Source organism: Filobasidium floriforme (assembly GCF_021052385.1).
Source record: "Filobasidium floriforme strain CBS 6241 chromosome Unknown HD553scaffold_23, whole genome shotgun sequence".
In the NCBI taxonomy this organism is placed as follows: Eukaryota; Fungi; Basidiomycota; class Tremellomycetes; order Filobasidiales; family Filobasidiaceae; genus Filobasidium; species Filobasidium floriforme.
In genome coordinates, this window is record NW_025763644.1 from 184,737 (window position 1) to 208,775 (window position 24,039).

Sequence of the window (24,039 nt, forward strand, 5' to 3'; positions counted from 1 at the left end):
GACTTCGTCAGAAGTCGAGATGCGCATGAGCATATGTTCGGATTGGCGCAACTGGACGAGTGGGATCGAGAGGTGCCTTTGGCTTTGTTCGATTCCGCGACTCGGAAAAAGATGAAACCGACCAAACTCGTTCTCGCTTGCGGATCCGAGGGAGAGATTCGACTCCTCGGGCATCGGTCGACTTGGGCTTGCAAGCGAGTGCCGTGGCCGGGAGAATGACCAAGCCCCGGCACAAAGGCAGGAGAGACAGGGGCAGGGGGAAGCGGCGGAGATCCGTTTTTAGCGCGAGACGAAGAAAGAAAGGCAGGGCGAGGAGGGGGGGAAGGGGACGAGGTGGAGGGAGGAGGATCATGTGCGACGAGGGATTGCACTGTCCCAAGGTTCGAGGAGGATTTGACTCAAAGGATGGTTGTTCTCACGATCTCACCGCGGCTTGCAGTCGAGTCGAATCGATACCATACCGCCATTTGATCCAAAGATAGCAGCAAGCAGCAAAGGCTCTTATCGTCCTACAAAACATCTCGGACGCGGGCACGTCGAACCCTTCAAGCACGTTCTCACCACAGCCTGACAGCTAGCAGCCTTTGACCGGATTCATTCTCAGCAAATCTCGACCTCTATATCTTCGTCCGACCTCGTATCGTGACCTACGCAACACCAAAAGTCGCTCGTCGTCAAGAACGACACATATCGTCTGCATAGAGACTTGAAAAACTTGAGGATTCGGGAGTTGGGCGATTCAAATTCCTGTGGACGGACGAAACAAAGAGCAATGCACATGTCGAGCACATGAAAGGAGCCGACCTATACTACCTCTATCTCTCTCTTTGGATCTCTCTCAATTAGACTCCACTCCAGCCAGCTCTTCTGCCGTCCTTCTTATATCCCGCCTCATTCCATTCACATACTCGTCGCCCAAGAACAAACTCGATTACCGGCTCTCGACGATACTATCAACTTTGATCAAGAAGGAAGGATCCATATCATTCCCCCAAAGCGCCAGGATCTTGAACAAAACCCCCATACAGTATAACTCAACATGTCTCTACGAAGCTGCACATGTTCCTCTCGGCTGTTGCTTCAAGGGCAGGGCCGAGCACGAGACTTTAGTCGGTGGACCACCGCAGCGACAGCCGGGTCGAGTCTAGGGATCATCGCTAATCGACGATGGGCGACCACGTCCACTTCTACTTCCATGGGGTCGAGGCGGAATCCTCTTGGTCTCGCTCCAAGGCCTTTCGATCACCACCGCAACCATAATCCCCATTCCCAACCCGCCATTCATCGTGATCTCAATTTGAATCATTCTTCGTCGAATATGTCAAGATCAGCAACGACGATGCCAGCGAGGACGTTCATGACGATGACAACGGGGCCGATCAGGATGGAAAGGGTTCAAACAGCATATGGAACCACACAGGGGACCATACGGACGTCAAGTTCATTACCGACGGGGATGAAGGGGGTCAGAGGGTTCAAGACGAGTTCGAGGAGAGAATTGGCGGGTGCTTCCATGGCGTTCGGGGCGATGGCTTTGTTAAAGGTCAGTGACCAGGCTTGATCGAGGTTGAAGTGGAATACAGTGTGGTGCAGCTTTTTAGTCACCTTTGGCTGATCAGAACCTTGACTTTACTGCTTCGTTCCGCCACATGATCACGTTTGACCTTCCCACTGCCAGTCTTCAGCAGCTATCACTTGCATAGCCGGTGTATCCCGTTTGCTCCTCACCCTCCTCCCTTTCGCCGCCATGAAGACCGTCCGGATGAAGTTCAATCGAAAATGGCACGCAGCGCACTTCGCCCGCTTGCAAACACCTCCCCATATCGCCGAATTCTACGAGAGGGAGTTGTCCCACGAATCGCCCGTGGAGCCGGATTGTCGGAGTTGGAGAGAGATGGAATCGCCAGAGATCAAGAGGATCAGGGATGATTGTCCATTTTCATTCAAGGAGGTCTTGAAGCGGATGGTAAAGAGCAAGACGACGTTAAAGGCGGGGAGGTGGCCACCTTGGGGTAGAGAACAGATGGTGCCGGCAAGCGAACAGGAGCTGGACACGAAAGAGTTCAAGACGAGCGCTTCGAGGACGGAGATCTGGAACGAGGTCATTGCGTGGACGATCAACCTCTCTAGGGAACGGACCGGGTTGAGCAAGACGTCCGAGACGATCGACGTGGGCCATAAACCGTGGAAGAAATGGACCGTGTTTTACCTCCCTCAACCTTCTCCCGGAGCCATGAAGCAGATCCAAGAGCTCTCGTTGGGCGACAGGGAAAAGCTGTACGAGCTCAGGAGATGGTTCGCCAAGGAGAAAATGTTTGTCAGTCATCTTCGACGGGGGAAATGGATCATCTGGACCTTGATCTGGCTGCCGGTCATCATGTTCGGCGTGGTCGCCGCGTTCAGCCTCGAACGGGTGCCCTTTACGGGAAGGTTCAGGTTGATCATGTTATCCCCGGAAGAAGAGGAAGGGTTGACCGACAAGCTCAGGGGCCCGGGATGGTACAAGACGGTGTTGAGCATGTTTACAACGGCGGAGAGCCCGGCCCCTCCGGTCGTACCCATGGCAGATTGGAGGTGGAATTGGGTCAACGGCGTGATGAGGCGGTTGGAAAGAGGGATCGAAGAGCATTGTCGGGCGGAAAAGGAAGGGAGGGACATCTTCTCGTCACAAGCGTTTACTGGAATGGGTCCGAAGTCGGTTGGGGGGCTCTTGCCACCCCCGCCTCCGGACCACCCATTACATCCGCGATCGAGAGGATCGGCCGTGCTGCACGGTGCTCTCGAGGGGAAAGAAGCCGATCATCACATCGCCGTCGGGCCACCTTATGCACTCCTGTTGCTTGACAACGAGGAGAGGAACGCCATGAGTTATGGTTTCGGGGAAGGAGGAAGCGGAGGCGTGGTGGTCTACACCGGGATCCTGGACGAGATCTTGAGCTCGAATCAGCAGGAAAAAGAGGTCAAGCCGGTAGACGATAAGACGAGCATGGTATCGACGTCCAAGCCCGCGAGTGGCATCTGGGAATTCCTTTTCGGAAGATCGTCTTCCGGGTCACACCTTTCCGACCCGTCGAGAAACTACGGGACCACACCCTACCCACCCGAACCCACGGAAGAACAGACCTTGCAGCTCGCCCTCGTACTGGCGCACGAGCTGTCCCATCTGGTCCTCAGCCATCATCTGGAAAGTCTAAGTTGGAGCGAGATTGTGATACCGGGAGCGACTGGGTTGGGAAGCGATCTGATCAGGACCATCCTTTACCCCATCACGTGAGTCGTCGAGGAGCTACAGGATCGGGTCGTCTCATATGCTTATGGGATTACCTTGTTGTGCTCGACCTTGCAGCATTTTCTTGGGACCGTTCGTTAACGATGCGATCAACGATATCACCAAGAAAAAGGCCGAGGAGACGACGGCGTATTCGGACATTCACTTCTCGGTCAAGCAGGAGCGGGAGGCCGACGTAGTCAGCTTGAGGTACATTCCCCTGGCGGGTCTCATTCAGCCTCAATTCGACTTGCAAGGCTGACATTGTTCCCCAATCTTCTCGTTACAGAATCCTGGCCTATGCCGGTTTCGACCCCAAAAACGCCGTCCAATACTGGTCCGACGTGCCTCAACCGGCTTGCACGAATACGAAATCGGCCATCGAACACTTGCCGTTTCAGTTCCTCCGGGGGACCGTACACGACGAAAAGAAGCAGAGGTTACAGAGGTTGTTGGATGAGCTAGAAAGGTGGAGACGGTACGCGGACGCCAAGCGGGAGGAAAAGTAGCAGAGAAAGAGGATGAACCAGGTGTGAGGATGCAAGGGCTGCCTTTACACGTCTCGTTATACGCAACCCTTTTCAGAATTACAAGTCACATCAAAACCGCTCCTTTTATTCGCCGGTCCGAAGCTTGTACAACAGGGATGCAGGCTGAGGAAACCCATCGTATCTATTAGCTTTGGTCAGAGTACGATACCCTACGGCAGCTTGCCCCAACTATTGGAAGCGGACAAGGTCCAACTTGGACGATGCAACTGAAATACCGAGTTCGCGATCGACTGCTGCTTGTAGTGTCCTGGGGTATAGCGTTGAAGCAATACGACGGGGGTCTTTCGGAGAATAGTGCGGCATGGGCGCCGCCGTGATGGTCGACTTGCTGCGGTCAATGATCGACAGGGTCCCCGTCGTTTAGCTGACATGCTGTACCTCGCCTCGTTCCGAAGGCCAGATGGGTAGGTATCACGCGGTCCCTCGCACGTACCCCCGACAACCTCCTTTCATGAAACGTGCCTCTCATCATCATCCTCACCCATTTCCCATGGTGATTTCGAGCGCCAAGCGATCAAGTGGTCGTCAACGACGAACGTGTTCGCAGCTGATGGGGATTCCTGACCTTCCTTTGGTCTTGGCATCACTGATCGATCGCACGACCCGTAAAAGCCCCGTGTGGGCGTCCCGCCACGTGAGAATCCGGTTCCGTCATCGTGATCAACGCTCGGACCTCTTCTTTTTGAATGGAAAAAAGTCGGAAAGGTGAAACTGATTCCTCGTCCTCGTCGCTGAATCTTTTGAGAGTGGGATGCACGTTCATGGAAACAAGTTGTGCGAGGTGTGCGTCACATTGTACCAACAGCTAGCAGGGATGAATCGCTGCCATGACTATATCTATATAACGACCCCCTCCACAATCCGTTCGCAGCCATCCGCAGTATCTCGACCTCTTTCGTAGTCTCTTCTTCCTAACCGAACCCAACCTCGCAGCCAAGCGGAAAAAGTACCTCGTCCCGACACTAGACAAGGTTCTCTCCTCGCTCCTTTCCGACCTCTACACCTGGAACCATCTCCTTGGCTTCGTTGGCCTGCTTCCCATACCCACTCTCAATCGCCAGACCCGATACTTCCGACGACTCATCTTTCCACCATGGGTTTCACGCTGCTCGATGCGTTCACGCGACAACAGAAACGGTAAGGACCTGGGTTTCAACACGCAACATTCCCCGGCCTATAACCTTCTACTGACCGTTACATCCTTTACATTTGTTATTGGTTGGACTTCTAGAGACATCGCCATCTATGCTTTCGGTATCATGTGGTGAGTCGACCCGGCTCAACTTTCCCCGCCAGCGCCAAAGACTGACAACCATACCATACGATGTCCTACCCCCAATAGCTACAAGTTCGGCCTCGAATACTTTAACGGAGCGTTCATCACCCTCGCCAACGAGCGATTCACCAAAGAGGAGAGGTACCAGAAGATCGGTATCTTGACGGGTACGAACGCCGCTATGCAATGTGTGAGTGTCTCGTCGGCCACAACCATACCTTCCCCTCGTCTCGAGCTGACATTCTCTGGCACTGTTTCTGGACGCAGGTCGGCTCGATCCTCATCGCCCCGCTCATCAAACGATTCCCCACCCGTACCGTCCTGTCCTACGCCGTCCTCACCTTCGGACTTATCAGCATGACCCTCCTGATCTGCGACGCGGCGACCGGTGGGAAACCCAAGATCCTGAACGGAGGGAAGCAGAAGTATGGAACGTGGAACCCGAACGGGTTGTTCCCGATCTACATCATCAGTGGGGTGGCTTATGGGATGGTCGAGTTGATAAGGAGGGTCATCCCGAGGAACATCGTCGCTGGGGATGTTCAGAGGGTGAGTCTGGCGACATGTTGTGTCTGGTTCTATCTCATGTGACTGGGGATGCTGATAATACCTCATCCATACAATTGACAGCTTCGACGAATGGATGCTATCGTTCACGTTCTCTACGAGATCGCCGGAACGACCGGTGCCTTTACTTCCCCCGCCCTCATCTCCAAGTTCGGATACAACTACTCTTCCTTCCTCTCACCCATCCTCTTCGCCTCGGCCGCTCTTATCTGGCGGTTCGTCTCCAACACCGAAGCCGCCGAACGAGCCGCTGCGGAAGAGTCGAGGCTGGAGCAGATGGAACACGAAGATCAGGTCAAGAACACCAACTATTTGAACTCGATCTGGGTCGGCTTTAGGAGTTTCGGAAAGGCGACGTATTTCGGAGGCAAGTTGGTGTTGACTCGAAGGAGGTATGCTTGGTTGGTCATCGGTTACAGGTAAGTACCAAGCCAGGTCTTTTGCTTTGTTGAAATCTGTGGCTCATCCTTGCCCCCGGGATGTGTCTGTAGTGCCGCCTTGTACGGTCACCGATACCTCGAGAACGGTCTCGCTCCCATCTTTGCCAAACAGTGAGTCGATCTTGGAGATCTTGGAGAACCCATCGTGGCCATCCTGAACTCATCGCTGATCCATTGTCTTTTGCCGTCGTCATCCCTCTCAGAATCCTCGGTACCTCGGCCTGGTCTCAGATCATCGTCGGAGGAAGCAACTTTGGTGAACTCCTCGGTGCTCTCAGCGTCCTCCTCTTGACCAACTACGTCCCTACCCCGATCCCGTTCTTGCGACTGGACGCTCTCGCTCTCAACTTGGTCTGGGTGATGCCCTTCATCGCTGCCACCAAGGGAGACGTCGCGGGTGCTTGGAAGGTCGCCGCTTGTTTCATTCCGATCTCGTGAGTAAACTCAGTTCGGATGGAGGTTCCATATGAGAAGAAGGAAAGCGTGATGTTGACGAGTCGCTTAACGGGCTATACAGGTTCGGTTGGGCTGCTGGAGACGTCAGTTTGGCCGCTTACATTCAGTCGACATTAGCCAAGCTCGAGAACATCGACCCGGATGTCAGCGCTTTGGGTGCTGTCATGGCTTTCGTGAGTCACCGTTTCCTCCGTCTTATTAATCTCTCCGAGACACTTGCTGATCCGAGGTCTTTCACCTTGTAGTTGTACGTGACCTACATCGTCCTATACGCCGTCCTCAGCGCCGTGCTCGGTAAATGGGTCGACAAGCAGATCACCGCCGGTGTCTCTGCTCGTGAAGTCTTGAAGTACGTCGGAGGAACCCAATTCAGCATCCTCTGCGTGCTCGTCCTACTCGCTTCGTGCATTCCTCGAGGTGCCATCTCGTTCAACCCTCAGCTCATCGAGGGTCACAGTTCGAACGAGGAGGAGTCGGACGTCCCCGAGGCCGACGAGTACAACTTGCAAAAGGACCAAAAGGAGGCTGTCGTCGGGGCCGGAGTGGATGGAAAGGACAACTACGTCAACGGAGCTCAGGTTCCTTCCGTCAACAAGTACGACAACTAGTGGTGTTCTTTGTTATAGTCCGGTTTTGGGAGAACTTCCGGTGGCCGTTCTTTGAAGTAGTAACCAGGTGATTGTTTGTCTGTCGATATTTTGTATTGATCCCCCTTCGATACCCACCCAAGTGAGGATATGTCATAGATGGCCTATGTGATACGGATTTGGCTGCGGCAACCAAGATCGAACCTTGATCGCTGGCAACACCGCGTACGCCCGGGATAGGTCGTGTGATACGTTGGATCCATGACAATAACGGTACGGAAGCCGGCGAATGACTTGTTGTTGAGCTGTATGTGATCGAATGAGACCGCATGTCCTCTTCGGCAGTTTTCTACCGATGTGTCACCCGAACCGGGAGTGTCGCTGAGGTTCGGTAATGAACATGAGGTATTCTTCGCCCCGGTTAACTAACTTGTTTGGGTGGTCCCTGATCAGCTGACCCCGAGTTCCGGCTATCGACACCGTTAGGCAAGCACACGCGCGCGCTATTTTCTGCTCTCGCAGCCCGGAATCGGTTTCGCCCTCCGAAGGTGGCAGCATGCAGCATGGTCGTCGTTCAGGTCGGGTTTGATCCCCCTCCCCCCTCCCAGTCGCATGATTCTTCGAGTCAGCCGTCCCATCCTCCACTTCGGCCACGGGTCTTATCGCAGTGGGACCAACTGGGTAATTCCCGGATGTACAGAAGTCGATCGATTTCAAAGCTCGGTTATTCGAGACTCGCCAGTCGACGAACAACATGGTTGTAACCGGTTCCCCGTACTTATACGAGATGGGCGGGCCCGCCAAGCCGTATCCCCACAACAGATCCCCGTGGCCGCTTTTGATACCCCATCTTCTCCACACTACCCCGTCCCCGTCTCCGCAACCGAATCTTCAACCCCAAGCTCCAAGCCCCAACCTTTCCCCGCACAGCAACAATGTCGAACCTGCAATCTGCCGATCCCCACGCTTACCTCAAGTGGCCGCGCTTGATCATGTTCAACCTGAACGGAGCGCTGAGTATCGCCGCTACCGGTGTTTCAGCCCGATGTACGCATCTTTCCCGTTTCACCTATCTCTACATGACTCATGCGCAGCGCTGATCGTCTGAATCGACTCCGCAGCGTTCGTCGTGCTAAACCATCAGAAAGCCGAGTTGGTGAGTCTGTCGAGGACAACCATACAGTAAGGCGGAAGATTGTTTGACTAACTTTACCTAATCTTGCATTGCAACTTTGTTGTGATACAGGCAGCGACCATCCCAGGCGGGAAACTCCATGTGACCGATGTCGTCGCCGTCACCGCGATCATGTGTACCGCGGCCGGTCTCGCCTCCATCTACACCGTAAGCCAGCGACCGACCTCTCGATTTCTAAACCGACGCCGGCTTACACTTCCCCACGTTCACGTTGAACTACAGGCCGTCCTCTCAACTATCATCACGCTCAAGCTGCAAAAGGTCGAAACGCTCAAGACGATCCGGATCAAATACGCTATCATTACCCTGCTCATGTTATTCCTGCTCGGATCAGCTATCGCGTGAGTAACCCTTCTACCAGACATGTACAATTACTGTAAGAAGAAAGACTGACCAGGCCATTCTCGTATCGGATCTTTGCCAACCCGCAGTGCTACCGTAATCATCGTACCCCGAAGCGCAGGCGCAACCGCCCCAGGGATCCCTGATGCGCTCGTCGCCCGGCTCATTCAGGCTTCGGGGAAGTCGTTGGCGTACAAGGATTCGTTGGCTTTCCCTACCCGTGAGTCTCGAGCGCTCGACGACATCCCGTTTGACATCTACCGGGATTCTTTCCATGCTTACCGGCGTGTTCTTCAATTTCACAGTCATCCTCGTATGGATCTGTTTCGGTACGACGACCATCTGTTTCATTCTCGCCATCCTCGCGGCTAGGCACATCCGCAAGTACGGACCCGAAAACACGACTGTCTCACATGCCGTCTCCAAGCACAACGCAGAGCACTCCGACGAAGGACTCGTTCATTCGGACAAGCCGGCGATGAGCCATGTCGAGCGAGCTTAGACGCGAGGTTACGGTCGCGCAACAGAAAGTCGGGTAAGGCGAAGGCAAGTTCGAGGCTTTAGTTGTAGGAGAGTTCGCATCGAGATTGTATACAATTTATGAATACATGAAGTTTCATTCCAACAGACTAGTCTGTACGCGAATAGCGCAGCGCGTTCAAATTCAAGATTTCGATGTGTAGACGACCGTTCGGGATCGCAGGCGTCTCGTCGTCGTCGAGGGCGTCTCGTCTGGCGAAGACTTCCGCTTAGCCTGTCGTGTATGCACATCGGCTATGGCATCTTCCTCTTTCGCTCCAGTGGCGAAAGGTGTGGCCGCTTCTTCGTCTTTCGCTTTGGCAGAGGGTGCGACGTCTTCCTGCTTCGCTTCGACGGCGACGTCCTCCTTCTTCGCTTCGGCGGCGACGTCTTCCTTCTTCGCTTCAGCGGCGACCTCTTCGTCCTTCATCTGTTCAAGCATCTTCTTTATCTCTTCGTGAACTGGTTATAAGGAGAGGTCAGCCTTGCACTCCGAATGATGCGTTGAACGAGGCGAATGAGAAGTTGGATGAGGAGTTTCCTGACTCACGCTTTTCTACAGTGGTGACCTTCGTGAACATCACTGCGCCGGTCCTGCAACCCTCCCACTTGTCGATGTAGTGTTCCAGCTCGGAGGATCTCATGAAGACCAAGTCGCCCTGCTTGTATGGGAATTTCATCCCTAGTGCAGGTACCACCAAGTCTCCACCGGAAAACACCCCTCTCACAAACATAGCCGCCCAGCCGTCTCCCAAATCACCGTCGTCCATGTGGGGTCCTACGGTGAGTTCATGCACCAGCGCAATGGTGGAGAAGACTTGCCAGTTGCTCGATTGAATATTCCCTAAGCCACCCCTTTGGGCCAACGCTTCCCAAATAGCTTCATATCGACGAAAGGAGTCAGGGTCGATCGCTTTGAAAAGCTGTCCGATCACCTGGAAAGCTGGACCCATATCCCGATAGAAGTTGGCTACCTTGACAGCCCTGACATCCGATGTTTGACGGGTATCTCCTGTCAGACCTATAAGACAGGGCGTCTTGTCAACACGATATACTGAATTGATGCCAGACTGACATACCTAGCGAGGTCTTGTACCGATTCGCCCAAACCCCAAGATGCAATGTACCGAATTTCTCTTTGTCCGTGGGTTGCGAATGTGCGGGGTGACGGGTTTCTTTCCCACAAGGGTTCTTTGGTATGATGTCCTTATCAAGGATAAGCCGTTCAACAGCCCCAGGCATGACCCGCATCAACTCGTTGGATAGCGCTGCATCCGCAAACCCCGTATAAGACATCCCGTTCTCAAACTTCCAAAATACATCCCGTCCTTTTTCATCCCTGACCCTGGCACTCCCGTCAATTCTGACCATGCTAGCTGTCAAGTCGGCTATCTGCTTCTCAGTGTTGACCTCGACCGTCTTTTCCGAGAAGCGGACCTTGATCTGAACGGCGCGAGAGCGAAGGTCGGCGCGAGAGCGAAGGTCGAACGAGAGCGAAGGTCGAACGAGAGCGAAGGTTGAAAGAGAGCGAAGGTCGAAAGGGAGCGAAGGTCGAACGAGAAGGTTCACAGGAAAGTCGGATGAAGCCGGGAGGTTGACGCAGGAGGTCGAGTCCGCAAGAGAGAAAGTCGGATCCACGAGAGACAGGGTAAGCGATGAACCAAGCACGACGACAGAGATGTCATAGCTCACCGTTCGACAGATCTGGTTGACTTTCCGCCTCAAAAGGTTCCCTCTCATAGATTCAAAGTATCCGCCCCTAGACTTGGCAGCGTATGCCCGTAACAGAGGGAATCCCGTGCCAACATTCAGCGCAGCTCTCGCGCCATGTATGGTTCCAGCGGCATTGCTCCTCGCTGCATCGTTGTTATTATGAGGTTGCAGGTACTCGTGTCCCTCCAGAATTTCACCAGCCTGTCGGACCCTGGTTCGGCCCGCATTGCCACAACCACCGGCCATGATCGTCGTATAGCTCGAATAGCGATTTCGGAGTCGAGCGAGGTTTGGATTCGAGCGGGGTTGGCTGTCGGGCAGGATTCGGGGTCGTATAGCGATTTCAAGGTCGAGCGTACAGCGAAATCCAGGTCGACCGGGATTCGAGGTCCAGCGGATGGATTCGAGACTCAGACAATAATCAGCTGTTGGTGAACAGGTTGCATGACATGACGAATCTTGTGTGGGATGAGATGTAGAGTCGCGAACGAAAACGCGTGAGAACTCTTCGACGCCCCCCTCCTTTTTTCTTCCTGCCAGCGTAAACCGCTGCGATCATCGTCCAAGCATTCGTTCGTTCGTTCAGCTAACCGCAATATCAGTGTAGTTTTCTCGCCAACCCAAAGCAAAAGAAGAGCCATACAATCTGGATACTAATTACTAAACCTCAGAGCAAAGAAGACAGAGAGAGACAAGCAAAGGGATCTGGTATTTGCTACCAATCTTTTCAGAGCGGCACCGGGGACAGGTTTTCAGGTATTTGCTACCTAGCCTGGGGGGACTGTGGGCTGTCTCTCTCTGTCACATCGTCGTCTATCTCTTTCTACACTATACGCAAATGTTTCCGGCTCTTTGCGACCGGACTATGGGCGTCCCCTCGATACCTCGGCTTATCGCTATCGCCAATATCTCGATCACGCCTCTCTCGAGCGATCGCATGCTCGAGGTTCATTGCGGACGAACATCTACCGTCGATTCTCAGTCAGATTCATCATGACGATCACACGACCTATCAGCGTCTCAGATGCAAGCGAGAGCCTGTCGTGCGAAAAGAGAGGGGCTGTTGTCGGAAAAGGGGGGAAACGCTGCCAATTTTTTTTCCGGTCAGTAGCGACGGCAGTCGTATCGTAGATTATCCTGAGCTTACAACCTTTAATTTCCTTCCGTAACAGCTTAACGAAGCAGTCGAGCAGATCATCTTGGGTTTGAAATCAAGATGAAGAGAATTCGTGAGATATCGGTCTCCAGCCGCTTCGTTGCTAGCGTTCTACCTTGGCATGGTTATGGCGGCATTCACGCTCGCGGATCTACTCGGAAATCCTAGAGAGCACGTTCAAGAACGCCCAAAGGCGCAGAACATCGACGGTATGGGATGCTCAAGCGGAAGGTTAGTCCGAGAAACCAAGAACATTCAGCATGAACACGTTGCATCGATGTCGCAGTCAGCCACGTAGCCGCTGTAGATATCTTGTCCGTACGCTTCGTCTCGTCGAGATACGATAGTCGTCCGCCATCTTCCTGCATATTATCATCAGTGACCATATCGTTTCCGCATCTCTCACCAGCCTTCTCCTTGCCTCTTGTTAGCCGTCTGAGAACTAGAACGCTGCCCTGTACGATACTTCTTGCCATTACCGATTCCTGTCGTGGGCCCGCTCCGCATGTTCTCCCATCGCGCGTTCCGAGATCGGCGACTTAATGGGTATTGGCTACGATAACGAATCGCTATTGATCGTCCATCCCTACGTCCTGGAGAACCTTGATACGAGACTGTCGCTGCAATAGTAGGCTACTCTCCTCGATGGAACGAAGTCTTGCCTGCAGAGACATTGCTCGGGCGACGGCGAGTGGCCAATTCGTTTTTTCAGTTGAATCGCGCTCCCTTCGAAACAATATCTCGTCCACTCAAATTCGAGCGCTTTGATTTCGTATACCTTGTTTTAACCGTACATAACCTGGACCTCATGGTATAGCTAGCAATTACGAAGCAAGTCGTCCTATTCACAGACCCTATTTACCCCTGCTGCATCCTCCGCCTGAAAGCCTCCTTCTTTTTACCGATCACTTCCATCTGGGCGAGGACTGCTTGCTCCTCGGGCGCCTTGCTGATGAGTATGGGCGAATCAGATCGTTCGCTAGACGACGAGTGTATGGTAATGATCTCGTCATCCGGCTCTGGCCGAGTCTTCATTCGACGTCGTTTCGCAGGACGGCGCGGCGTAATCATGTGCGAGGCGTCCGATTCAGATCCCGATATGCTGTAGACCCGGCGACGTTTGCGGTCTGGAGATCGGACTGTGGTCGCGCTGGTACTCGGGACCGGCATGGCAATCATAAATTCGGGCTCGCTGGATGCCGGCGTTGTAGGATCGTTTATGGCCTCGCAGCATGGGTTCCCGGTTGAGGTGTTCACCCTGGACTCGTTGCGGCTCACGGCCGGTGAGGGAACTTTCTCTGCGGCCTGACGAGATGGGCCCGGGGTCGCCGAGCGAACGGAAGTTCCACTCTCCTGCATTGGATCCGGAGTCAGGGCGAAGATTTGCTGTTCGTTGTCGTGGGCAACCGGAGTAGTCGCCTGCTTCTCGTCAAGCTCTGCGGCCGACGAGGCGATCCTGGTCCGCTGGCCAAATTCAGTCAGACCAGAAAGCCCCGGTTCCTCGTTGCGGTCGACAGACGGGGTATCAGCCTTGATCGATCTGCGCATGGATCGGGTCGCGGGCGTGGTGTTGGCAGCCGTCTGTGAGATCGCCCTTCGAGTTCGTTTTGAACCCTCGGGAAGGACGACGGGCACGAATGCCGACGCGCTCTCGACTTCGACCCATTCCCAAGCCTTCCACAACCCGTTACCCTTTTGGATGTTGGCACGCTCCTCTTTCTCGGTCTGGCGTGAGGGTTTGGCAGATTGTTTCGAGCGAGAAGAGCCAGGAGCTACGGGTGGTTCGGTAGTGAAAGGGAGAGCCATGGATGGTGGCGATGCAGCCTTTGCTTTCCCCTTCTTGCCTCGACTGGCCGGTAGCAAGGGTACTTCCGGTTCCGGTTCGGGGAGTGGCACGAAACTCCCTCCTCGGATGTGAATAGCGGTACGTAGCACTTGGGAAGCGACGACGCCCAAGGGTATTTGTAGCGGAGTCGGTTTCCACCATGCCGGGCGAAGGGATTTTGGTGGGTACGCAGCCACCGTAGGCGTCGTCCTTGCAGGCCAGGGAAGGTGAAAGATCTTCCAATGGCGGTGACATCTGATGTGCGGGAAAAGTTGGCGAAACAAGTTCAAAGCCTGCGGGTTTCGAACAGATTCAAACGGGCGAGAGCTTACCTCCTGCACACCGGCGTTTTCGATCTATTCCGGCCACGTCGAGAAGAGCCACGCTCGCGTGACAAGGGTATAGCCGAGAGACACTGTTCACATCGTATCATATCGGGCGGATCTAGCGATATCGATCCCGCAACAGATCCTGATCTAGATCCAGATCCTGCGCTCGACGCCAAAGCGGACGCCGTTCCCGAGGCATACTTGACTGCCTTGCTATTGTCGGCACCCCACTTTGCTGCCTTTTTATCGTACTTGCGACGGTATACCCCAGCCGTCAAGGTGAGACATTTCTTGGCTGCTTCTCGTTTCTCCCTTGAGCTGAGGGTGGGCTGCATCGTACTGGCTACGCTGGGTATCACACCATCGTCAATCTCGTCCTCCTCGATCGTCCGTCCACTCCCGCCGGTACTCCCGCTTGTACCCGACGCATACCACCCTTCCCCATACCTCTCACATGTGGCGCACAAACACTCGCAATTGCCAACCCCGAAATAGTTCGGGCCATAGAACGTCGTCAACTCTTCACCGACTTGAATCTCCTTTACGACCCGAAAGGTCATCGCCATTCCACTCTTGGCGGTGAGTTGACAATTGGGTTGGCAATCATGGTTGACAAAACGTCCGGGCCCGAGGTACATGCAGGGACCGAGACGAGCGGACTCGACGATGGAGAAGCCCCGAATGGATTTACGGGCGAGGGTGTTCGGGGCGCCGGAAGGGGCTAGCTTTGCGGCAGATGTTGATGCGACAGTGTCTGGAGTAGGTGCAGGCGATGGAGATGGTCCGAGACTTGGTATCTCGAGGTCGATAGCGTGAGACACCGTAGTCACGGAAGACGATGACGGCTCTCGATTGCGATCGCGGTTCCACGTCCCATCTTCTTCGGCTTCCCTCTCAAGCTCCTGATCCCACGTCAGCGGCATAGGAGCCAGAAACCCCTCGCATTCGTCCAACAAAAGAGCGGTTCTGTCCTTCGCGTTCACATCCGGGTCGTATGGTGATAAACGCGCCGTAGCAAAGACCCCCAATTCTGCTTTCCCCGTAACAGCCCCATATCGAGAAGTAGGCAGGATCTCCACCCGGGAAGCCGGATGATAGAGCCGAACATAACGTTCGAGATGGGCGGCGAACCTATCCAACTCGGTCTTGGATTTGGATTCGCAGTGCGTTGAAATGAGAGGTATCCCCCAAAATCTATCCCGGTCGGACCGGTCGAATTTGCCCTGACAGATTGTTTCTTGCAAGATCTTCAAAGGTCGTATCGAAGAAGAAGACTCCTCGACTTCGATATCAGACGAGAAGGAGGAGATATCTTTCGCTTTCGGTGTGATCCTCCATGTCCTTGTGGCCCAGACTGGGTTTTGGTAATGCGCTCCCAACCGCCTTCGAGAAGAAGTCAACGTATCGAGCAAGAGGTAGACGAGCAGGTCGTCGTTGTCTACGAGTTCTTGAGCGGCTCTAAGTCGTTTTTCTTCGACCGAAAGAGAAGTAGCCTTCGGTGTTATCTTCGTGGCCGCCGTCTGTATCGTTGCCAATGACCCGGGAACGTTGAGGTGAAGAGGAGGATCGAAAGGCGGATGGAGGGCACCGTCGATGCGATCAGTCGATGGGCACGCCCGGCCGGGATTGCTCCCAACCTCCTGACAGTGACCGCACATCCCGGATCGATCTCAAATGGTCGCAAGGAAGGAGAGAAGGGTCTCCTTAACAGATATACAAGAAGAGAGAGGTCGTCGAGGTCAAACAAAGTCGATAGTTGACTGTGTTTGCAGCTTCGACGTTGTTGTGACCCTCGGATGTAAATTTCATCCGGCGAAACGTTTACGTACATTCTCGACTGACGTTGGAGGATGGACCTGAAACACCAAAGACCACCGTTGCTATTTTATTAGCACAGCGAATCTAGCTGCTTGGAGAACGTATGGGGGGACTTCCTAGGTGCATAGCTGTAGCTTGTCGCTGAAATGATCTGTGCTGCCGCTAAATGTTCGTCCTGCGCGCCAGGCGGAGGGTTGCAGGGATACGGTGCTTCTCGGTTCGGCCCCGCTTTCCGAACTCCTTTGGGTCTCTTCGGCTTCTCTATTTCGTTGCATATGCAGGTGTATATACTGGGAAGACATCGCTACGGATGGTCCAGGCCCCCTTGGAGGTGCGCTTGAGGACTGCGGGAAAACGAGGAAAGCGATGGCAGCCTGTAACGGTCCTGACCTGAATGTCGGAAACGCTATATCTCGACAGTATGGTATGTTCGAATCCAGGGTGGTCTAGATTTGTAGGTTGAGATCTATATCGAATTTGACTCTCATTGGAGTCGTAGTAGACGACAGTGCTTATGATGTGCGATTAGCGACTACGGCTTAGGATCAGCGATCAGCGACTACGGCTTAGGATCAGCGATCAGCGACCGACGCCGGATTTCACAGAGGATCAAGCGGAGGAAGGGATGGTATATTGTCGAATCGCATTATCGGGGGAAATTTTTGTCGTACAACCGGACAAGATGGTGGTATTTGAGATTGCCCTCAGGGTCAAGATTGCGCTTGTCCATGAACAAGGCCCCGGCCAGCTGAAACCATCGGCTTGGCTGAAACCTGAAAGATAGAAGGGGAAATGAGGAAACGACAAAACGACTCAGACTATATACCTTCCGAAGAAGCTCGAAAGCGATGTAAGCGAAGTCACGGGACCCACCGATTGCATTTGTCTTTCCAGTAGACGATTTCACTGTTATATGAAAGGGAAGGTCAGCGTTGCAAAGATCGACTTTGATGAGCTGATTATAAATCACCTCGGGATCCTTTGATCGTAATATCCTTCCAGCACAAATGCTAGCCGCATATGCTGTCTACCGAGCTCCTCCAAGATATCGAGAACTTCTTCATGTCTGAGGTCCGGGTCCACAACGGCCAAATCCAGAAAGACTGTGTCCTTGCAGTCCTCGAGCTCTTGGAAACCAAAATCGACCAGGATTCTGCGTCGGCGATCCTTGTTTTTGTTTCCAAGTACAACACGGGGGATACGAGAGGCAAATCCTGTTATAGTCCAGGTCATCAGCTTGTTTCAGTAGACGATGTTCCAGCCGGAAAGGAAAGAGGTACCTGTGACATTGTCTTTGAAGCGGCGATATTCTCTGTCGATGTCGATGACCCCCAGCTCCTCCAGCGCTTCCCGCATGTTGGCAGATGGTATTTCGTACCAGTGGCTCTTATGCCATCTTCCGTGGGATTCATACCAGCGCATGTCGTCGAAGATCACCTACGCAGAATGTCGACGTCAACGACCGTTTGACCGGTCAAAGCTTCCGATTCGATAGGGGAAAGCAGCAATCACCATCACCAACTTCTCCAATATGTCTCCAAAGAATTTCCCGATACAGGAATATCCCGAATGTCCCTCGGTCCTCGTCCTTCTCAGGTAGCCCGGTGCGTCAGCAGTTACCACGATATGCGCTGCCAATTCCCGGGTAATATCGAGCTTGCTGGTTGTTTACCGAGTCAACGGGGGCGAGTCAAAGGGCGAGTCGACAGGGAGGGGGCGAGTCGACGGGGAAGGGGCGGTCGTTCGAGTGGATTACGGGGGTACGGGGCGGTTATTTGAAGCACGGATCGGTGGCGGTGGAGTCGATTACAGGAACTCACTAGAACGCCTCATTCGAGACAAATTTGGCACAGTGAAAGTATAAGGCCCCTGCTGATGGCCAATACTTAGGATTTGGGGTCCCCAAGCATTGCATGGCTGTTACCATATAGCTTTCAAAGTTGACAACAGCGTCACCTGCTGTCTCTAAGACCGCTCGTTCCGTAACGCGGATCATGTATCAGGCCTTCCGCAACGGGAATCAGGCGCTTCATGGAACGCACCTATAGCCTTCTCTCGGCGATCAGAAGCGATCCGGTAAAACCGGTCATGGAGATGTCGAAAGCGATTGGGCACCCGGAAGCCATGGTTCGGATCGTGGTGGTTCGATTCTTTGGACGATGTGTCGATCGATTCTTTGGACGATGTGTCAACATCGTACCATTTCTCGTTGTCATAGCCATTTTGTAGTGGGACCTTTCGTGATGACATACTAGCTTTAGTTGGAGTAGGAGAATCGTCAATAGGATGATGTGAAGGGAAGGTGTTGACTGGGTGATGCAAATCAACGTCTACTGGGTCGACATTTGTGACGTTCGTCGAAGTGGTCTGCATCGCAACACGATCATCAACTTCGACAACATAACGTCATGCCGAATCATGCCGTGATTCATGCCACAACATGATGGCCGAGGCAAGGTCACTGTTGATTACTCGGAAGAAGCCTTCAATTTCAAGTTGCGACAATAAAACCACGACACCGTGCGGTTGCCTTGATGGGGTAAACGGAGGAGGCAGATTACGACATCGTCGCCAGGCCTGCTATAACCAGATGGGACGCGCGTTCGATTCCAGCATACGCCATAAAATAAAATAGATTATTGAGAGAGCTTGGGCCGTAGCCCCTCAGGACCTTTAAAACTTTTTTTTTTACGGACGATCATTCCACTTGTTTCTGCTAACAATTCTTTGCATCCTAGCTACACGTCATTGTTCTTCCGAAGATTAACTTGTTTCAGTCGTTCGGCTGGTTTCCTTTTTACTTTCCACACAATTTGGAGTTGAGAACATATCAATTCCTAACTCCGAATACTATATCACGAGCTCGACGACAAGCAGATTAATGGAATCGTTTGGTGATCCGGTGACAATGGCCGACGTGAGAGGAAACAGATCTCGCGTTTCATTCACTTCGGAATTATTCCCGTAATGGGGGAACCATTTCCCGCAACGCGGACAACATCGCCCGCTGTTGACGTGGTTTGTATTCGTCCAGATGTCTAGGGTTATAGTCTCGTGAATCGCATTCTCTAGTGTTATAGCTCGTCAGGTAGTGGTGTCGTCAATATCAGTCGTCCGTCAAGTCAATCGTTGCTCCGTCGTACCCTCTCAGCGCTTCCGTCATCTCGCTCTGCAACTTTCTTTTCAAGACGGCCTTGTCGTCAGCGTCGACGTCTTCTTCCCCTCGTTTCCTCTTAATCGAGGCGTTCCCAGCACTTGTATCGGTAGGGTCGACGTCGACGCAAAGACTGGGGCTTTGGGCAATGGTGCGTTTAGCTTCGATGGCCTCGGGTGGTGGGGTAGGTGTACTGGCATGCAATTCGGCGGGTGGGGTAGGAGGTCGAGGGTCGCCTGAAGCGGATCAATGGGTACATTGTTAGAGGGCATAGACAAGGAGCAGGAGCTCATACGAACTTACGAGGGATGATGCCCATCGCTTGCAGAACTTCCTTCGAAGCGTAGCGGATCGTCATCTTACAGTACGGCAAACCTTCCTTATCTTGCGTGCTCTTTCTCTTGGACGTCGTCCTATAACTTTTCGCGGGTACTGGGGGACCGTATCTGGAAGACAAGGTACTTCGTAAGCGAGACTCACTCGACGGTTTCATGACCACTCTCTGCTTACTGAGTCACGGAGGTGAGTAAACCCTTCTTATGCTTCTCCGAGAGTGCTGGAGTCAGATTGACCACCTCTTTGTACGTGAAAGACTGTTTCCGAGGGTAGTACTGTACACGACACAGTACTATCTCAAGGGTTCCGATGGCAGTGTTGATTGTAGTCTCCGAACCGTCATCGCCATCCTCAGCCCGTAGTTCCTGCAAAGTCAAAGGTGAGCCAGCCGTTCGCGCGGTTGAGCGGAACATGACACTCACCGGCTTCTGGAACACGTACGGACGACGCTGTTTGTTGTGATCGATAGGACCTTTGAAACGGAAGCGCTCATCGAGATGATAAACAGCTTGACCTTCGGTCTTTACACCATCGATTCTCAGATGTGCTGAGATATCCTTGTGCTTGGTGCGAGGGTCTATCCGAGCGTGGTAACCTTGTGACTCAAGACCGATCGTGTACGACTTCGAAGAAAAGCAGTCAGGTTTACAAAAGCGATCTCGAGCCAGTATCCAGATCCGGATGCTCACCTTGCCGACTTCACTGCAGATCCAACCTTCCGACCTCGTCCTACCGACTCCTTCCTGGTGATGCTTCTCTTGATAGACGGTGGCGTCTCGTCCGTCAATCTTGACCGACATGGTGAATTCACCAGACCACGAGAACAGCGGCATCGCGAATAGCTTCAAAGGGTTTCTGGCTTCTCGCACCCTTGTCGGTAGATTCCGGATCTCCCGAAGACACCCGGTGACGACGAACGCTGCAGCGTTTTAGATATCCAAACATCGTAAGTCGAGACTTGAAGGTGACATGATCAATCTACTCACCTAATCACAGTCACAATCCGTCTCTTACGTCTTGTATGTCGATTACTTGTGCTAGAAACAGCAGCTTCCTGAAGACCTTTTACTAGAAACAGCAACTTTCTGAGGATTTTTGACCATTGTAAGCCGGAATCTTAAGCAACATCACCAAGCTGTTCGCTCACCTCAGTCGACTTTTCTTTGCCAGCGTTATCGCTACTGGGATTCAGGCCATATAATGGATTGACGTTCGAGGGCGTCTAGCCGGTATGAACCCCAGTATCGTTGAATGTTGAGCATGAGTGTTGGTGATGTACTTGGTCGAGGTCGGTAGCAGCTGATTGTACATTTGCACCACCCACCTTCCTTTGGCTTGCTCGGCGACAATCGGAAGTAAATATGCCGGCATCGGAAGTAAACCCTTGAATCGGCACCGGACATGCCGAGATTGTGCGGATCCGGAGCTCGGGATCTTGCAAAGGGTCGACCTCCTTGAGAGAGAGAGAGAGAGACGATAAGATTCATAAGATCTCTCTCTTTCTAATCTGTGGACTGTGGGAAGCTATACAAGACCACAACTCATCAACAGTATATCATAGTACTCTCGAAGATATACTCGAGGAGTATAGGGCGACATGACCACCGGGCCCGCCGCTATCCACTCTTACGGCACGCTTACTCCCACCGACCAACGTACACCATCTCGAGGACAAAGGCAATCATTTCAACACCTTCATCCATCATTGCCTTACTCGACGCCGACCCAGAAGCGACAATCATCAGGAGGTGTGATGAGAAACAGGCAGGGATATGAGGCGACTGGAGATGGGGACGACGAGGTCTTGAAGGGAGAAGGAGAGTTTAGCGACGAACTGGACGATCGAACGGATTGGATGAGGAGCGGGAGACAAGGCAAGGCGACGATAGCGAGTTGTGTCAGCAAGTGAGTCGATAGTCTTCAGCTATCAGATGAGGTGAGAGGGGTTCTATTGACGTATACCATGGCTTGCGCTTTGGCAGTCTTGCCAATACCATTATCGGATCCGGAGCGCTTGCATTCCCCTCGGTAAGTAATGTCGTACCTAACTGATCGTGATCCTTTCGTTGACAATCGCCCATCCCGTCCCGATTCCATCTCCCGTAGGTCTTTGCATCAATGGGCCTCATCCCCGCCTTCTTTTCCTGCATCTTTGCCGGCGCATGCTCCGCCTTTGGGCTGTACCTCCTCTCCCTCTGCGCCCGTCAAGTGGGAAGACCGACCAACCAGCCTTCGACAGCGTTTTGCTCTTCCGGACCCAATACGCCTGCCAAACAAACCCCTCTGGGTTCTAGGCGAGCCGATCAGATTGAGAGTGGGAGCGACGAAGACGAAGCAGATGACCGAGATGTCGGCGACGTCTCGTTTGCCAGGACGGTCACTTCGAGAAGATCGATTCCGATCACGATCAAGGGTTATGAGAAACCGGAAGCTAGTTTCAATCAGATCGCCAGGTTGACTTTTGGGGAAGGATGGGCGACGAGGTGTTTCGACGCTGCGATCGCGATCAAGTGTTTCGGGGTCAGCGTCAGTTATCTAATCATCGTCAAGGTAAGTCTCGCCATCTCTTCTCGGCTAAAGAAATGATTGACCGCAGGTATAGATAGGAATGATAGCTGACATCCCTTGAAACGAATTGACTCGCTTTCAACTCGATCATCGTAGACTTTGATGCCCCAGGTCATCCTCTCCCTCTCGCACCACCTCCCCAGCGAGACCCTCCCGGAAGACTCGATGTGGCTAGACGGAAGACTCTGGCTCTTGTTCTCCCTGGTCATCGTCGGTCCACTGAGTTATCTGAGGAGGATGGATAGTCTGAGGTTTACGAGCCAGATCGCCTTATTGAGCGTGGTCTAGTGAGTCGCTGCCCTGTCTACTCCCTTTGAGAGACTTCGAGCTGAAGTTTCGGTGATATTCGTTGGACATGGAATGCCAAACAGCCTAGTCATCATCGTCGTCGGCTGGTGGGCTCTCGGAGTGCCGACAGGGAAAAAGAGGGGGGACGTCGTCCTCGGCAGATTCGGGAGCTCGACCTTGGGTTCATTCCCCATCCAGATCTTTGCCTATACATGCGCCCAGAACGTGAGTTTTCGTCTGGACACCTGTCGATTTGTCTTCCGGAAGATGGAACTCGAGGCTGATGGTTCTTCTTCGTAACTTGGTCTTGGCCCGATGCGTTACAGATTTTCGCATGCTTCAACGAGCTCAAGTTCAACACTCAGGCTAGGATGAACAAGGTCATCACCGTATCGATCGGATCGGCTGCGATCACGTACGAGGTCGTAAGTCAATTTTGGTGTGATTCGACCCGGCATCCACCGTCATCGGACAAGGCTAATGCTCATCCGTCGTTTTCTCAAAGCTCGGAATCGTGGGTTATCTGACCTTTGGGCAGGGCGTCAGCAGCAACGTGATCGCCATGTACGTAGCCTGGAAAGTCTAATGTAAAATTCGGATGTCGGCTGACGAGTCCCTTGCAGGTACCCTTGGACTTCGGTCATCATCGCCATCGGCCGTCTCGGAATTGTTCTCCTTTCGGCGCTGTCTTACCCCTTGCAAGCGCACCCCTGCCGTGCGTGCATACATACTCTGACTGCGGGCTTGCGCAAGAAGAGCCAGTCGCCAGACGATAGCGTCACCGCGGCGGACGATACGGACGAGGAGGACGAGCTTATGAATGAAGACAAGGACGATCACGGACTGCCTGTGGGCAAACCTATGGGTCGAAAGAAATTCTTGACCATCACCACCGGGATCATCGTGTTCGGATTCGCCATCGCCATGGTCATCGATGAGCTCGAAACAGGTCGGTTCGCGGTTCCTCTCGGATTGTATCACGATTTGGAGCTTATATCGACTTTGATCGCACAGTCTTGAGTTTCGTCGGATCGACCGGTTCAACAATCATCTCCTTCATCCTGCCCGGAATGTTCTACTTTTCGCTCTTTCGACACGAACAGGGTATTACGAAATGGATGGCTCTAACCCTATCGATATATGGTATCGTCGTGATGGTATTCTGGTAAGCCGTTGCGCCAAGTACGCGAATGCTGAAGATACCATCAAGCTGAAACGTGTTGTCTCGTTGGTAGTCTATCTTTCAACATCTACAGACTGGCTCATCATCAGGCCATCAAGCATTAGAGACCGCGAAATCTTGTACATTATGTATTTGCAGATATTAGACGCAATCAGTGGAAGACGATATGGGCACTGTCCAGGATCAGCTTATGTCGACCTGACAAAAGCCAGACGTTGCTTCAAGACGCGCAGGTCCATTCGAGGTTCCGCTTGACGAGGCGATATCAACGCCGACGAAGACATGATTCAGTATGACGCGAGGCCGCCGTAATCCTTTCACTTTCCTCTTCTTCCTCCATTCTGGTGAGGTGGCGCGGGTTGCGCCACTTCAGTGTCTTTGAGCTTTTGGGTTTCTTGTTTCGTGCTTGATAATGCCGAATCGTTTTCGAGCGGTAGTGTCGTCCCGGAGTTTTGCCTCCCTCGGCGC

General features: G+C 53.1%; 8 protein-coding genes across 8 annotated transcripts; 4 read left to right on the top strand and 4 right to left on the bottom strand.

The window, feature by feature from the left end:
- Positions 1-1,339: 1,339 nt before the first annotated feature.
- HD553DRAFT_345232 (uncharacterized protein) lies at positions 1,340-3,777 on the top strand (the record flags this gene model as incomplete). Its single annotated transcript, XM_046183079.1, has 4 exons — positions 1,340-1,543; positions 1,679-3,270; positions 3,347-3,478; positions 3,558-3,777. 4 exons carry the CDS (start codon positions 1,340-1,342, stop codon positions 3,775-3,777), a joined length of 2,148 nt encoding a protein of 715 aa, XP_046033669.1.
- An 875-nt stretch (positions 3,778-4,652) lies between these two features.
- Positions 4,653-7,336, top strand: HD553DRAFT_124985 (major facilitator superfamily domain-containing protein). Its single transcript, XM_046176536.1, has 9 exons — positions 4,653-4,956; positions 5,051-5,083; positions 5,162-5,285; positions 5,363-5,644; positions 5,726-6,081; positions 6,154-6,213; positions 6,306-6,536; positions 6,620-6,731; positions 6,804-7,336. Exons 1-9 carry the CDS (start codon positions 4,913-4,915, stop codon positions 7,164-7,166), a joined length of 1,605 nt encoding a protein of 534 aa, XP_046033670.1. The 5' UTR covers positions 4,653-4,912; the 3' UTR covers positions 7,167-7,336.
- A 443-nt stretch (positions 7,337-7,779) lies between these two features.
- HD553DRAFT_317909 (uncharacterized protein) lies at positions 7,780-9,258 on the top strand. Its single transcript, XM_046180808.1, has 6 exons — positions 7,780-8,192; positions 8,267-8,301; positions 8,392-8,487; positions 8,563-8,681; positions 8,772-8,902; positions 8,988-9,258. Exons 1-6 carry the CDS (start codon positions 8,081-8,083, stop codon positions 9,182-9,184), a joined length of 690 nt encoding a protein of 229 aa, XP_046033671.1. The 5' UTR covers positions 7,780-8,080; the 3' UTR covers positions 9,185-9,258.
- HD553DRAFT_317911 (uncharacterized protein) lies at positions 9,259-11,316 on the bottom strand. Its single transcript, XM_046180809.1, has 4 exons — positions 10,894-11,316; positions 10,281-10,644; positions 9,752-10,222; positions 9,259-9,663 (listed from the first exon to the last, which is right to left on the bottom strand). The coding sequence occupies exons 1-4, from the start codon at positions 11,158-11,160 to the stop codon at positions 9,347-9,349; spliced, it is 1,419 nt and encodes a 472-aa protein (XP_046033672.1). The 5' UTR covers positions 11,161-11,316; the 3' UTR covers positions 9,259-9,346.
- Positions 11,317-12,737: 1,421 nt separating this feature from the next.
- HD553DRAFT_125106 (uncharacterized protein) lies at positions 12,738-15,934 on the bottom strand. The gene is made up of 2 exons (XM_046176537.1): positions 14,228-15,934; positions 12,738-14,150 (listed from the first exon to the last, which is right to left on the bottom strand). The coding sequence occupies exons 1-2, from the start codon at positions 15,880-15,882 to the stop codon at positions 12,929-12,931; spliced, it is 2,877 nt and encodes a 958-aa protein (XP_046033673.1). The 5' UTR covers positions 15,883-15,934; the 3' UTR covers positions 12,738-12,928.
- A 754-nt stretch (positions 15,935-16,688) lies between these two features.
- On the bottom strand, positions 16,689-18,415 carry HD553DRAFT_337080 (uncharacterized protein; the record flags this gene model as incomplete). Its single annotated transcript, XM_046182261.1, has 7 exons — positions 16,689-16,815; positions 16,916-16,948; positions 17,013-17,256; positions 17,323-17,479; positions 17,555-17,702; positions 17,863-17,959; positions 18,085-18,415. The coding sequence occupies 7 exons, from the start codon at positions 18,413-18,415 to the stop codon at positions 16,689-16,691; spliced, it is 1,137 nt and encodes a 378-aa protein (XP_046033674.1).
- A 301-nt stretch (positions 18,416-18,716) lies between these two features.
- HD553DRAFT_317917 (uncharacterized protein) lies at positions 18,717-20,803 on the bottom strand. Its single transcript, XM_046180810.1, has 8 exons — positions 20,680-20,803; positions 20,519-20,617; positions 20,222-20,451; positions 19,955-20,155; positions 19,707-19,897; positions 19,500-19,642; positions 19,186-19,432; positions 18,717-19,110 (listed from the first exon to the last, which is right to left on the bottom strand). Exons 3-8 carry the CDS (start codon positions 20,363-20,365, stop codon positions 18,999-19,001), a joined length of 1,038 nt encoding a protein of 345 aa, XP_046033675.1. The 5' UTR covers positions 20,366-20,451; positions 20,519-20,617; positions 20,680-20,803; the 3' UTR covers positions 18,717-18,998.
- Positions 20,804-21,402: 599 nt separating this feature from the next.
- On the top strand, positions 21,403-23,861 carry HD553DRAFT_362518 (transmembrane amino acid transporter protein-domain-containing protein; the record flags this gene model as incomplete). Its single annotated transcript, XM_046183996.1, has 10 exons — positions 21,403-21,437; positions 21,515-21,560; positions 21,639-21,740; positions 21,945-22,082; positions 22,197-22,387; positions 22,472-22,613; positions 22,715-22,813; positions 22,894-22,952; positions 23,012-23,337; positions 23,403-23,861. Coding segments are annotated over 10 exons (1,293 nt in total), but the record flags the coding sequence as incomplete, so codon positions are not given.
- Between the last annotated feature and the right edge of the window lie 178 nt (positions 23,862-24,039).